This window comes from Periplaneta americana, chromosome 16 (genome assembly GCF_040183065.1).
Source record: "Periplaneta americana isolate PAMFEO1 chromosome 16, P.americana_PAMFEO1_priV1, whole genome shotgun sequence".
Lineage (NCBI taxonomy): Eukaryota > Metazoa > Arthropoda > Insecta > Blattodea > Blattidae > Periplaneta > Periplaneta americana.
The window spans coordinates 187233522-187248651 of NC_091132.1; the positions used below are offsets into that span (position 1 = coordinate 187233522).

At 39.5% G+C, this 15130-nt stretch overlaps 1 protein-coding gene across 7 annotated transcripts in view; it reads right to left on the minus strand.

The window, feature by feature from the left end:
- Positions 1 to 15130, minus strand: part of ASPP (Ankyrin-repeat, SH3-domain, and Proline-rich-region containing Protein) — a 1244753-nt gene that overhangs the window by 4970 nt on the left and 1224653 nt on the right. For all 7 annotated transcript variants that reach the window (XM_069815402.1, XM_069815409.1, XM_069815403.1 and 4 more), the window contains 2 exons: positions 7381 to 8469; positions 3786 to 3952 (listed from right to left, as the gene is read on the minus strand). In XM_069815402.1, coding sequence (XP_069671503.1) covers positions 3786 to 3952; positions 7381 to 8469 — 1256 coding nt within the window. The remainder of the gene's footprint in view (positions 1 to 3785; positions 3953 to 7380; positions 8470 to 15130) is intronic.

Consider the following 15130-nt stretch of genomic DNA (forward strand, 5'->3'; position numbering starts at 1 on the left):
GATTCAAATTCTTTTCAAGTCTCTTTAGACTTACCGAGTTACAAATATGAATTGATTCCAAGTACCTTCTTTAGATTACAATAACAAACGTGACCACCTACAGCTTAGCTTTAACTTCACTTCCTGTTAACCATTTATGTGTTTCATACCATACTTACTTACTTACAAATGGCTTTTAAAGAATCCGCAGGTTCATTGCCGCCCTCACGTAAGCCCGCCATCGGTCCATACACTGTGCAAGATTAATCCAGTCTCTATCATCATATCCCACCTCCCTAAAATCCATTTTAATATTATCCTCCCATCTAAGTCTCGACCTCCCCAAATGTCTTTTTTCCTCCGGCCTCCCAACTAACACACTATATGCATTTCTGGATTCGCCCATACGTGCTACATGCCCTGCCCATTTCAAACGTCTGGATTTAATGTTCCTAATTATGTCAGGTGAAGAATACAATGCGTGTGGTTCTGCATTATGTAACTTTCTCCATTCTCCTGTAACTTCATCCCTCTTAGCCCCAAATATTTTCCTAAGAACTTTATTCTCAAACACCCTTAACCTATGTTCCTCTCTCAAAGTGAGAGTCCAAGTTTCACAACCATACAGAACAACCGGTAATATAACTGTTTTATAAATTCTAACTTTCAGATTTTTTGACAGCAGACTAGATGACAAAAGCTTCTCAATCGAATAATAACAGGCATTTCCCATATTTATTCTGTGTTTAATTTCCTCCCGAGTATCATTTATATTTGTTACTGTTGCTCCAAGATATTTGAATTTTTCCACCTTTTCGAAGGATAAATCTCCAATCTTTATATTTCCATTTCGTAGTCTTTCATACCATGAAGGATTAAATTTTCTTGCACCTTTAGCATTGACTTTATGAACAACAGAGCTGAATGCAGGAGTGGGTCGTCCATTGTCCAAAATACTTCTCTTTTCAATGTCATTACGACTCGAAAACGGACAACGTAACAGTTTACTTATTATATCAGTCATAATATAATATTATTGTTCTCACTTACATTAACTATAAATCACCAAATATACATAACACTAATATACAGTACCTACTTGCAAAAATCACATTTTCTAAAATACACTGTTAAAAAAAAACATCTTTTAAAACACACTGTTTACAAACTGTTATACTACTCGTGACAATCTACGTTCCAACTCGTGAAACTTTCAAACAGAAATTTCGCAAATCGTAGGTGTTCGATAATGCTCGTGGGTTCTCGTTAGGGCAGGCAGATTTCTAGCGCGCTGGCTTAAGCATAGAACGCATGCGCTAAGAAAGCATTTAGAATAGCGATCTCTTTTAATGCTTACTCCAGGGCCAGCTTTGAAGTTACGTGGAAGGTCGGCTAACTTCGCTTCTGCCTACCTTCTGACCCATCGTGATCTGTCCAGTGTATTCTTGTCGCATAAATCGAACTGCCAGTAGTAAGCAACGTCCAACTAACCCTCAAAAAATCCCATTCATAGTTAATTGAAGAATTTCTAAGCACCTAGACAAGAGTATATAATTATATAAGGTTTTCCAAATGTGTTGGGGTAGTTAATAAATATCCACTTTTAGGTTTTTCTAAATGTGTTGAGGTAGGCTTAGCCTACCCTGCCTGCCCTGAGGAGCCGCCTCTGCAACACGTTCAACGAATGGAAACAACATGGCAGCCAGAACTGATTTTCAAACACCAGCCTAGAGGATGTAGAGATCCCAGGACGACCTAAACAGCGCTGGATTGATCAAGAACATTTATCTTGAGAAAGACAGAAACAGACTCAATGACGTCTTTGTCTGTAAAGTTCATGATGATGATGACGATGATGATGATGATGATGATGATGATATAGAGCCTAAACTTTTAATTTTGTGATATTTTTGATAGATTGTGAAATTTCTTTTGAATTATTGATAAATTCTGAAAAAATACAGTCGTATTACAACCTGATCAATAGAGAAAAAATGCATGACACAATGTTTAAATTCTATCAATAATAAATCAGCTTTCAAAGAGAGGAAAGAATAGAGATATTGTAGCTATACATCATACATACTATAGCACTGTCGTTTTTATTTCAATACAATCTGATAGGATGCGCCACGCAGCATTGACAATGACACTAAATGTAGGTTGGGCAGGGTCTTGAAAAAATGAATAAGGAATTTTAAACTAATTTTACTGAAATGAGCAAAGAATTGAATTTTTTCTATTATCGACGTTCTGGGGCAAATATAACTCAATTCAGGACATAGGATACATCATTAAAATCCAGAACAAACCTGGGAAATCTAGGACGGCTGACAACTCTGGGTTCACATCAGTGGCGGCTCCTGCATATTTCTTAAGAGGAGGAAAATGTGCAAAATGACACCTTGAGAAAAACATGCTACAAATTAGCCTACATGCATACATGTAAGACCAGTTAGTGTTAGGGTTGGCCTTCCCTTTTGTATAGCAATAATCTGTTTTTGTAAATTGAGTTTCCTAAATTTTCCTAAATATAATATGTTTTCACTTCCATTCATTGTTGAATAATTGCACAAATTAACAATTACAAGGAAATTCACAATCTCGCAGCATTTTTCACGCACACTACAGCATCACACGTGTTGGAAGAGACTAGCTACTAACTCGTAACCGGAACCGCTTTACGGAAATGGAAATGAGAAATAATCTGTTAGGAAAGCGAGAACACTGCACCCACCCACGTGGTCTGTGTTGCCACATGTACATTTTACAAGTTCAGTATCACATGCTTTTGAAGAATGTCAGTTCTTGTAAAGTCATACTACCATTATTGTTCAAAGCTGCCGGTGGCCGATTAATTTTTTATGTTAAAAATAATGTAGTTTGGAGTATTTTCAATTTCAAATATATTTATACAAAACTGACAACTTGGCTGTTGTCCTGTCTAGTAGCCAATGAATGGAAGTGAATTTCAGACGCTAAAAAGATCTGCGATACTAACTTAGAACTACTTCCTCTTTGTTTTATATAAATCCAACTTCAACTTTCAGATATTCACGATAGTTTCAAACCATGAATATAGCCTATATAAAGTGCAATGAATAATATATTTTGATTTATAATTTTAAATGAAGTTAATGTGTCTTTCATAGCTTTGCGTTAAAACTGTTTTTATTGTGTCTCCTCCTAGATGACGTGTTATAGTCTGGTTGAATGCAGCATCGTTAGATGGCAGCGGTAGCGAGCTTGCTGCACGACCAGTCGGTTTCTATTTCCCGCCCATGCGCTGATTCAGAGGAGGATCTCCTCCCTATCCGTTCATTTACTTGCTTTAAAACTCTGCTTCTTTCTCTGGCCGCTAGTGCGCTGTTGTCTATGTGTGTTAACTGCAGTAAAGGAAAAATGGATTGACTTTCCTCCACACAAACAATCTCGCATCCTTCTCACAGTTTTCTAGCAGCACATGAGTGCGCGTCGTTTAAAACTCGATCAGCCGAGGTTTTCTTATAGCTGTGAACTTAAAAGTTATCGAATCTTCCTTGAATTTCAAGGTGTATATTTCATTTGGTATTTATTTGAAAAGAAAAAAAAAAAAATGTGAGGAGGACGTTCCTCCCTTCCCTCCCCCGAGGAACCGCCACTGGTTCACATGCTGTGCATGTATTTTCTAAGGGTACAGTTCTTTGAAAAAGTGGTGTAGATTTAAAAACCTTAGTTTCAGAAGTTGATTCACATGATATTACGTGCTCTGGATTTATGATACCAAAAAATATTTCAAGGTTAAGCAGCCATGTGTTGTCACTTACTGTAGAGGTACTCAGAGCAGCCGTCAAAACCCTCCTCGTCCTCCTCGCACTTCTCGGCCGCTGTCTCGTGGTCGGACAACGTGGTGGCAAAGATGCAGGCACCATGCTCCACCAGGAAGCGCACCATCGCCAGGTTGTTACACGAGGCCGCGCAGTGGAGTGGAGTCCTGCACAACAAACCCAGCACACTCTAACAATTCACGTCTTTCAGCAATGATATTTAACATAGAACTCCGTCCTTCTCCTCCCTGCATATGGGTGGGGTTACTTGGGAATTGACCATCACATACAAGAGCAACACCCTCTCCCTTGTTTTTCTTGTATTTCCTTTGTTTTCCTTGTCTTTCCTTTGTTTTTGTATTCTCTAGCACACTCTGCCCACAAAGCGACAACCTAAAGAAATTCTATGAGGATATACCTTGCATCATCTCCAGTGATTTATATTGTTTGTGCAGTGTGTTGTAGTGAAAGTGCAGTGAGCTTATAAGTAAATTCTGAGAGCTATAGTGGCAGAAAAATAGACTTATAGTGAACGGCTGTAAGTTATAGTGAACGTCCTAAATTGCTTGTAATGGGGTCTAAGCTAGCGATTTGAGGTTAATATAGTAAGTACAATTCTACGGAATAATAAGGATGTAATTGATGTTTTGTTATTTGAAATGTTCTATCAGTGAAGAAGTGTGTTGTGTCTGTGAAATGTGTTGTGACAGTGAAGTTCTATAGATTACAGTGGTAGTGCAAAGTATTTGAACAGAGAAATGTTTTTGAAGTGTTAGTGAAATCAGGATAGTGTCAGTAAAATGTGTCTTAGTTCCAGTGCAGTGAGTGAATTGATAGCGAAATGAGTGTAGTGCTGAAAGGTACTTATGCAAGTTTGAACATATATCATATATACTCGTGGTTTTAAGTTCTAACTTAGGGTTAAGATATAAATTAGATTTACTTTAATTAATTATGTTATATTAAGTGATTCATTTAATTTAGGATGCTCCTTGTTAATATTATTATATATTGCTATTATTATTTTATTATTATTGAAATTATTGAGTGTAATTAGTTCTCACTGCCACTGGGTATTTACCCATTTGCAGTGTGAATAAATACATACATACATTATAATGCATCATAAGAGTTAATTTTCATTCCATACAAGAAAACTCCGCATATAATGCAAAATTCTTCTGAGTCCCGATCTCTGATGGAACCTATGAGGCATTTGGAACAATGACAGATGACGGGACGTAATTCATAATTATTTTAAACTAAGAACCTAAATAAAGCATCGTATGTATGCGGGATTTTTATAATAATGAAGTGCTAACGTCAAATAATGAACTGCTTGGTAAAGATTTTTCCCTTATGATGTTTGTGCCTTGAATTACTTACAGCTGGCTCAACTATTATGGCCTACACTATCAGGTGGCAGGTGCTTAACAGTTTCCCAATACCACAGCACTGATACCGTGTTCTGCAGAGTACGAGCATTAGGGTTGCCAACCCTCCCATATTTCCCGGGATCTCCTGAATTTGCCCCTAATTTTTAACAGAATCCTGACTACCATATTATTCTTCTCTTCGAGCATTTTTCTCTCTTATTTTTGCATAATATAACCATTTTTATTCTAAACATTTGATTTTGCTGTGAATGATGATTGTTTATAAGATGAATTTTGTTGTTCAAGTTAGGCATTAAAATGTGCAGTCCTTGTAGAAGGTAATGTTTGCCAAAAATGAGTTTAAATGCTTACCCGTTTAAAATCAAACCATGTTAATGTTATAAATTTGGTAAAACTGGCCAGTTTTGTTGTAAGCTTATCAAGCAGTAATGCTCATACAAAGAGGGTGTTTTATCTCATGAACAGTAATTGGACAGATGTTCGAAATGGACCACGATACATCTAATCAAATCAGAGCTGCAAACTGTGGTCTAATTATACTATTAAGCGAGACAAAATCTGTCTCAAAATAGTCTTAATTTAAGCCTTGCTGCTGAAGTGTAGAATGAAGTTATTTTTTAGTAACTGAACGGAATAATTTGTCAATTTTCTATGTGAAATTTGATCGATCCTTAGTTTTCCGTATTTTCTTCAACAAAGAAAACCCTAACAACCCAACCCTAAAGAGCATACAGAAACGGAGTGACTGATCACTGTACCCATCACCATGTTTGGGTTATGTTGAGAGTTGTGGTGCAGCCATATATAAATTTCACAACCTCCTTGTTATGTTATCATTATGGCTGAAAAAAAGCACAACTAGTTACAGGAGCGGCTGCTTGTACAGTCCGCACCATATGAATGAACTCATAATAGAATTTACATTTACAACATTACTTACGTTTCAAATTAATTAACTTGGAATAAATATTACATTTACAAAAATATCATTCTTATCAATTAAGTCAAACACATTTCTCCTGTGTTCTGAATTCAATCACCTTATTATCTGTTCTTTGTGGGATTTTTGTTTCAGCATTCTGATACAACTTCACGTCACTCAAGCAGGTCTACTATTGAGGACAGTCGGAGGTTCAATTTCTCTGCTCCTTACAGACAGTAGAGACATCCAGCAATGGGACGCATTTTGTAAACAATGTACAGTAGAACCTGTATTATCCGTGATAATGAAGGGGATGGATAGAACGGTTGTTCGAAAAAATCGGATAATCAGTACCATGGAAGATTTTGTAATCTCCTCCGTGGTCTTGCATTTAACTCGCTAGTTAGTGGATCACAAGTTCACTAATTTAAGTCTGGTTGTCAACGATGGGTTTTTAAGGAGCAAGGAAGCCCTTTGTAATGATTGTCTCAAGAAAGATAGGCATAAAGGAGGTTTCATGTTGTAGATTTACATACCTTTTTACACTTTATCCTTGTTTTCTTTTTATTAAATCGCACAGTTGTAACTCCAATCTCATATTCTGATGCGAGATGAGCCACAGTTTCTCTTTCTCAAACCATTCAATTATTTCCATATTTTTTCGATATTTAGCACATGTTTTCTGTTAACAACCGTGGAAGACTTTTTATATACAAGTTATATTATAGAACGGCAATTCGAACAGTACACAATGCTGTGTAATGATAAAGGCTTGTAGTAACACTCTCTAGCAAAAACATAATGTTTAGAACCTACTAATATGATGTACAAAACAGTACTTCATATAAGTTATTTATTTCTGAAGCAAAAAAGAGCGAGAAGTAGACAGTCAGATAATCCGACAATCGGTTAATAGGGTGAAGGATAATCGAGGTTCTACTGTACATAGAAATTAGATACTACCCTGATATCAATACTTTTCTTCAGCCCTAGTTATTAGGTCTCATTGCCAATGATCAGTGCTCGTCCCTGGCTACAAATCACAATCCTCCTTCACAGCCTTTAATCCTTTTCCATCGTATTTCCTTTTCGTGTGTAGAAAAACAGCAAGTTTCCTTGTTTACAGACAGAGAACTAACTGGAATCGTGTTCTAGATGCTATGAAGTCCTGCAATCAATAGGATCGGCTTCGAACACGTGTATTTGTTGATATGCGGAATCTTCTTGCATGGAATGAGGATTAAACCTTCTCCTAGAATGGAGCCGTGTAACTCACCAGCCATCACTGTCCTGCGCGTTGACGTCGCAGCCAAACTCGACGAGGAACTTGACGATGTCAAGGTGCCCGGCGCAGATGGCGTTGTGCAGCGCGGTGATGCCCTCGTCGTTGGCAGCACTGGGGTTGCTCACCTGGCCAGCCGTCTTGCGTACTAGCTCTAGTTCACCCTCCAGCGAGGCGTCCAGCAGCAGAGCCAGCGGGTCGAAGCTCACGCGACGCGAACTGCTGGCCGCTTTGCCGGAAGTGGACGCCTGTCCTGCCTTCAGGTTGCCCTTCTTGGTGCGTCGCCCCACGCGCACGTGCTCCTCCTGCTCGTCTGTCGGCTCCTCCTTCTCTGGATCTGGTGCCGCTCGGTCCACCTCGTCGCACGGGGTGGCCGGCGTATCGGCTGCTGGCACCAGGTCTGCAGGCGGCGCCTCTGTCTCGGGGAACAGGAATGCGGGCGGCATCTCGATACGGCGGTTTATGCTCACGTGCACGCCGCCGCCTTTCAGCTTGGGGTGCTCGGACGGAGGCTGCTTCTTGATGGTCAGGGGCCGCGCCTTGATGGGGAGCGCTCCTTCGCCGCCCACCCCCGCGAAGCGCCTGCCTCCAGGTGGTGCTGCCTCGTCTGGAGGCTCGGACGTGGGCGGAGGTGGAGGAGGGGGACAAGGCTGCTGCGGCTCGCTCTGCTCTGGATCGGGGCTCGCAGCCGGATCCGCCGTGGGAGGCGTGCAGTGCTGCGTCTGTCGAGGCGGGGGTGTCGGCTTCACAGGCAGCGCTGGCTTCGGTGGCAACGCGGGCTTGGTGCGAATCTCGTCGGGCGTGCTTACAGGCGTGGAGGTGCTCTGCGGGGGCGACAGCTCGCGCAGGGTCTGTGGCTGCACTGGATGGATCTTGGTGGACGATGTCTGGTAGATGGGCGACGGCTTCTGATGCTGCACTGACGTCGGTGCAACGCTACTCACTGGCTTCTGCACGGATGTGCTGCCGCTGCTATTGGTCGCCAGGGACGAAGTCGAGGATGTCGTCGACGATGTCCCTCCAACAGGCTGCCCACGGGCCAGAGAAGGACTTGAGTATGCAGCAACTGAAGATCCGAAAGGTCTGCAAGAATCCAAGATGCAAATATTCAGAGATAGCTAAAATATTCAAAGGGAGCAGGAGGATCGTGTTCTCTCTTTTCATTTTATCATTCTGCAGGATAAAATTTGAAAGGCATGTTGGTCCGACAAGTTAGGTACGGTCACACGTCGCTATTTTTGCTGCGCAACTTTTGTACTGCAGCTGCAAAAGTTGCGTGTCGTGTTCACACGTAAGCCAAAAGTAGCGTGCTGCACGCTACTTTTCGTGCTGCGCAACCCGAGTGCAGCAAAAGTTGCAACTGGAGGTTGCGAGTCTGTTCACACACAAGGCGCTACTTTTGCAGCCGCAGTCATGCTGCAGGTTTCCATCTCCGTGTTGACTTCTCAATATACATTTTGTGGTTATGTTCCCATTATTAAGAAACTCATGCGAAAGCTTCCTTATCTATTATTTGCTTTTCTGTCGTATCTAGTATTCAGAAATTGACATTATTTTTACTATAAAGCTTTTAAAAACGCCTATATACTTAAATGATAACCAACAGTATATTCACGTAATCAATGTTGGCAACCCTCCTGTTTGGAACTACGCTACGGAAAATTTAAAAAATGAATTATATCGTCAGCAATTATGCTCAGACTGTGTTGTGTATTTAATAACTGTTACAAATAATTTATTTTCATCACATCTAACATTGAAATACATCCAAACAATAAAAGTATCATTGGCACATTTGGGTGGTAACACTGGTCGCAACCGCAGCAAAAGTTTCAACAAAACCGATATCAAAAATGCTGCGGCTGCAACCCTGAGAACCCTGTTCACACGTCGCTACTTTTAAGCTGCGCGCAGCATGGAAAAGTAGCGGGCAGCAGGTTCGGCAGCCGCTACTTTTCGGGTTGCACCGTTGTTCACACGTCGCAGTACAAGAGTTGCGCAGTTTTTTGTACTGCATCGCTGCAAAAGTAGCGACGTGTGATCGTACCTCAAATGAAGATAAATATCATAGGTCCTTCAATAACTGTCTATTTTTAACCTAATGCGTAGTACAAAAAATTACATTAGGTTATACACATAAAAAACATATATACGACGAGAGCTTTCGCTATTAAGATAGCATCTTCAGCAGGGACGTCGCTAGGGGGGTGCGAAAGGGTGCGCAAGCACCCCATAAAAATCGGAGCACCCCCTTCCGCACCCCAAAGGGCAATTTATTAACAAAATATTAGGCATAGATTATTTTGAAGAACAAAAACAAACAAACAATTTCTTGGATGTGAAAAAACTACGTCCCATAGTGTATCGTAATGGATGTGATGAGCAATAATAATAATAATAATAATAATAATAATAATAATAATAATAATAATAATAATAATAATAATAATAATAATAATAATCAGGAGCGGCTTTCGAAGAGGGGCTGCGGAGCTGCAGCACCCCCAGACATTTGTGGCTCTTTTCTCGTTTTATGTTGTGAAATACATTTATTATGCAGTCTCTGTTCAGCGGCTCGAATTTTTTTTTTAAATTTCGCTCTCAATGACATGCACGCAATCGTTAGTGAAGTCACTTCCTCCCCTGGTGTTGCCAGAGCGAAACCAGAGACAAGGACTACAGGGTCAAGCCACTTCCTCCCCTGGAGCTGCCAGTCTCGTCTCGGATGCTTTGAGCGTTAGTTTTACCCCTCCCCCTGCTGCCCCTTGCCGTGAATCCAGAGTTTCCAGGCGCTGCAAAATTTGCAGCAGTTTGTCAGTAGCGCGCAGTTTTAAATACATTTTCTTTAATGTTGTGAGTATAACAAGTGCGACAATGTTTAATTCTGTACAATATTTACAGTCTATTCAGTTCAGTACCTTAACAATTCAGGAGAAATGTGAAATTAAGTGCCCATCAGTTGAATCTCATAATGGAAAGAGCCGCTAAACAAAATACAAAGGCTCGCATATTTTTTGGTAATTTATCCAGTATCCCTGCTTTCTTCTCTCGATCTCCACACAGTCTGTATTAGATTAATGTGTTTCAAAGACAATTCCATCAGCTGGGGCAACAAGATGGATTTAAAATAAGAACAGTAAATGTTGTTCATAGAAGAAGGAGCCATTGCTAGAATGTTTTCAAACCAAATGAGGCAAGTGCCCTGATGCGTACTCTTGAATATCCTGAATTCAATTTCTGGCTCAGTTATTTTTTTCATTTATTGATGTATCATGTATATATTATATTATACAACCAACTACAACATCGCCATTTAGATATTTGTAAGGTTCAAATCTGCATATAAAAAATGAAATTATGGTTGATTTAACGACACTAGCAACTGCAGGGGTTATATCAGCGTCGCCGGTGTGCCGGAATTTTGTCCGCAGGATTCATTTAAATAACAGTAAATCTACTAACATGAGCCTGTCTCATTTAAACACAACTTACAAGATAAGGCATATGGAACTAATCTTTAAATAAAGTAAGTTGCTTGGTTTATTTTTGTATGCAGCCCCCCTTAATTCAATACCGACGAGCCGCCACTGATAATAATAATAATAATAATAATAATAATAATAATAATAATAATAATAATAATAAACAGATGTATAGTATGCGCGCAAGTGCATGAAAGAACATTTTGGATTTTTTATGTACCACATTTTTACAGCTCGCACCCCATTTTTAAATCTCGCACCCTATCCGCACCCCCCTTGCTCTGATAAAAAATTATAAAAACTATAACAAATTATAAAATGACATAGTCTTTATAATTTAATATCTAGACTTTATAGAGGTTTGAATTATTACAACCATTTGCCTGTTTCTCAAGTCATTATTTTACTTTGTCTTTTGTTTGCACAGTTATCTCAACATTGTAATTTTTTTCACGTCGTGTACTTTATTACATTTCATTATGTTGCATTCCATCTATGTCTTTATCAGTGGTGTAGCATGAAATTTTGAGCAGGGAAAGCTAACTAAAGTTGTCTTTCATGCAATATGAGAAAACGTATTACAAAAATACAGTCTTAAAATAAATAGTAGTCAATTTCAAGTCAGCAGTCGAAGATTGGTTGGAACATCGTAAGTAACATCAACAAGACATGACCTCAAATGGTACGCAGTAAAATATGATTTCACGGTTTACACATATCTCTTAACAAATAGACACGTATACGTATAACATTAGCTCACTCCCTGTCATACTTAGAGAAATCACAATATTAGTATCATTACGTAAGTATGCATCTGTCTTTTGGTTGTGTCCTTCATTGACAGCAAGGGAGTCGGTCATTTGTTTTTTAAATCACACTTTTGTTCGTAAGTCAGTCTTGATAATACAATTGTCCTAAAAAATTCAAGTAAATTAGTGTCAGGAACTGTTATTTCACTCATTATTTATTATATCAGCCACAATGCACACTAACACTTCAACTGAACATAACTGACGAAAAGGGATAACTCGGAAACTACTTATTTTAAATGTTAAAGCTAGCTTCTTGCGAACCTTGCGACTAGGGTAGTTTAGTTATATAGGGATGCGAAATCTGCGGGGTGGATTACACAGAAGAAACCAGTCTGCTTGGAAGCTGGTGTGTGCAGGCTTCTTGTTTACTGCTGCATCACAAATCATCCTGAGCTGCCGCATCACAATATTTAACGCGTAAATATAAATTCTATTAAAATTAATAAATAATTTTCTCCATAAACTGCAGGTTTATTATGAAATCATTATTAACTGGGGAAGCTAAGCTTTTTAGCTTACACTGACGCTACGCCACTGGTCTTTATGTAAAAAGCTTCATAATATGCTAACCAGACCTGAAGATGCTATCTTAATAGCGAAAGCGCTAGTCGTATATGTGTTTTATGTGTATAACCTAATGTGATTATTTGTACTACGCATTAGGTTAAAAATAGACAGTTATTGAAGGACCTATGATATTTATCTTCATTCTGCAGGATAGTACACAACAAAGCCACTGGTGTAGCTCAGTCAGCAGAGGGACTTGCTTTCTGATCTGGAGCTGCACTCGGGCATGGGTTCGATTCCCGCTTGAACTTATTACCTGGTTAGGTTTTTTTCAGAGAATTAATATTTGAGGAGAAAAATTCGCTCCGGCGGCGCCGGGGATCGAACCCGGGTCCTTAGTTCTATGTACCAAGTGCTCTGACCACTGAGCTACGCCGAATTCAATCCACATCACCAGATCGAACTCTCGTCCTACAGTGTTTACCTTTTGTGGCCTGACTCCAAGTTGGGCATATACATTGACGTTTATATTCAAGTCAACTGCCATTATACAAGGAGCGCACTCAGCTGAGTGACTAATGGCCGGGATTCCGCAGTAAAGTGCACAGCAATCTGTACAGAATCATGCACTGCTAGCTAGACGAATTTACCGCGTTCGATCCCTGGAGCAGGAGCGAATTTTTCTCCTCAAATATTAATTGTCACTATAACAGATATCATTCTGTTGGACCAATTAATAACATCTTTAATAATTTTTTTCAGAGGTTTTCCACAACTGTAAGGCGAATGTCAGGTAATATACGGCGAATCTTCGTCCTCATCTCATTAAATACCATCTAGCTATAACCAATTCCATCAATGCTACATAACCCAGTAATGTACTGGGAGGAATCGTGAATAGGAGAAGTTGGAGAGAATAGGTGACACACTAGCGTCATCATGGTTACCATCGGACATACTGTAAGTTATTACTGGAAGCACCAGGAGCCAAAGTGTTGGCTGTTAGTGAAAAGTGTAAACGTGTGATGTGTGCTAATGGAGACCTAGAGAAACTTAGATACATTCGTGAAGTTCTGAAAGGTGAAATTTCTATTGTTATAGTCCATTTTATTTCATGGAGTGCAGTTTCATAGAAAGGACTTTGCTGACAGACCTTCTACTGCCCCCTACTAATTGGTTGTCATAAATAAATGTCTTTCTTATTGTGACGGAAATCTTGTCTTCTCCTGTTAGTAACCAATCACAACCCTCATTCAGAAGAATTGACAAGCTGCCGTCAAATCCATGTGGAGGCAGAGTTACCACATCTTTTCCGAATTCCAAGAATCCAGTCAGTTAGCACTAGAGTATCACTGAGAGTGTATTCTGTAGTATTCATTGAGCGGTCAGCTCGTGATATTATATTCTCTTCTTCAAAACACGTGGCATCCAGTTGGGGATGATGGCCACGAATCCTCTCATTTTGAGGGTCGCCAGGATTGTGGCAACTGTGCAATGTTGGGACGAGGGGACAGGATGGACTGGTCAGAGGTGTGTAGGAAGTTATAAATCTGTAAGTGGGTGTTCAAAGGAGCCACTGAACTGCACCCCATGATATAAAATGGACTATACTGATGAGTTCATCCACACTAGCATGTTTTAAGTACTGCCCGAGTCACTTCAGAGAAAGCAGAACGACGTTTTTCCATGCTGATAAACGTTCTCTCTGATAGGCGACTGACTGTAACAGCTGAGACCTACAGAAAAACATCTTTTTGTGGGTTGTAACCAACAAAAGTAAAAGTACTGAAATGTGATATGATACAGAGATGTATTAACTACCATATATTAAATTATGAATGGGAGAAGAGTTCGGGGCAGAAGAAGATTTTATTTTATTTGGTTATTTAACGACGCTGTATCAACTGCGAGGTTATTTAGCGTCAATGAGATTGGTGATAGCGAGATGGTATTTGGCGAAATGAGGCCGAGGATTCGCCATAGATTACCTGGCATTCACCTTACGGTTGGGGAAAACCTCGGAAAAAACCCAACCAAGTAATCAGCCCAAGCGGGGATCGAACCCGCGCCTGAACGCAACTTCAGACCGGTAGGCAAGCGCCTTAACCGACTGAGCCACGCCGGTGGCTCCAGAAGAAGATATCAGATGATAGACGACATTAATATTTATATGGATCATACACAAAGATTAAGAGGCAGGCAGAAAATAGGAAATACTGGAGAATGCTGGGTTTGCAGTGAAAGACCTGCCCTCGGGCAGAACACTTATGTATGTATGTATGTATGTATGTATGTGTGTATGTATGTATGTATGTATGTATGTATGTATGTATGTATGTATGTATGTATGTATGTATATTAAATTAATACTTCGATGAATTTACTGTCTAGTTTCGTAATTTCCAAATGCCTATTTCGATTATTTTACTGCCCATTTCCTGAATTTTAAGATATCGCACTTATCGACTCTTTGGAGCAAAATTTGCAATTTTAATCCAATTTTTAAAAACTCTTCTTTCCCTGATTACTTGACCCAAAATTAAGGCTATTCATACAAAATAAACTCCTCAAATATTTGGAGGGGGAGCAGGGGTGGCAATTTTTAAACCAAGAACTGAAATTTGTTTCTTTTAGTCCTTGGCACATGGTTTTTATGTCAGAACAAAATTTCTTCCACAGTCTTACTCCTAAAAGAATACACAAGAGGTTGTGAAAATTTTTTTTTCCAATTTTATACCATTAAAGAAAAATGTCAGTTTTTTTTTTTTAAATACAAATTTGATATCTTGGAGTAAAAAAATTAACTTTCTAAGCAGTAGGAAACTGTTTGTAGTTTGGCACTTAGCTACGTTAATCAGCTTCATTTTGGTGCAAGAATGATGAAAATGTCTCAAATCTAAGTGGACTTTGTGTTAACAGTGTTGTAAAATGCTGTAAAACTGA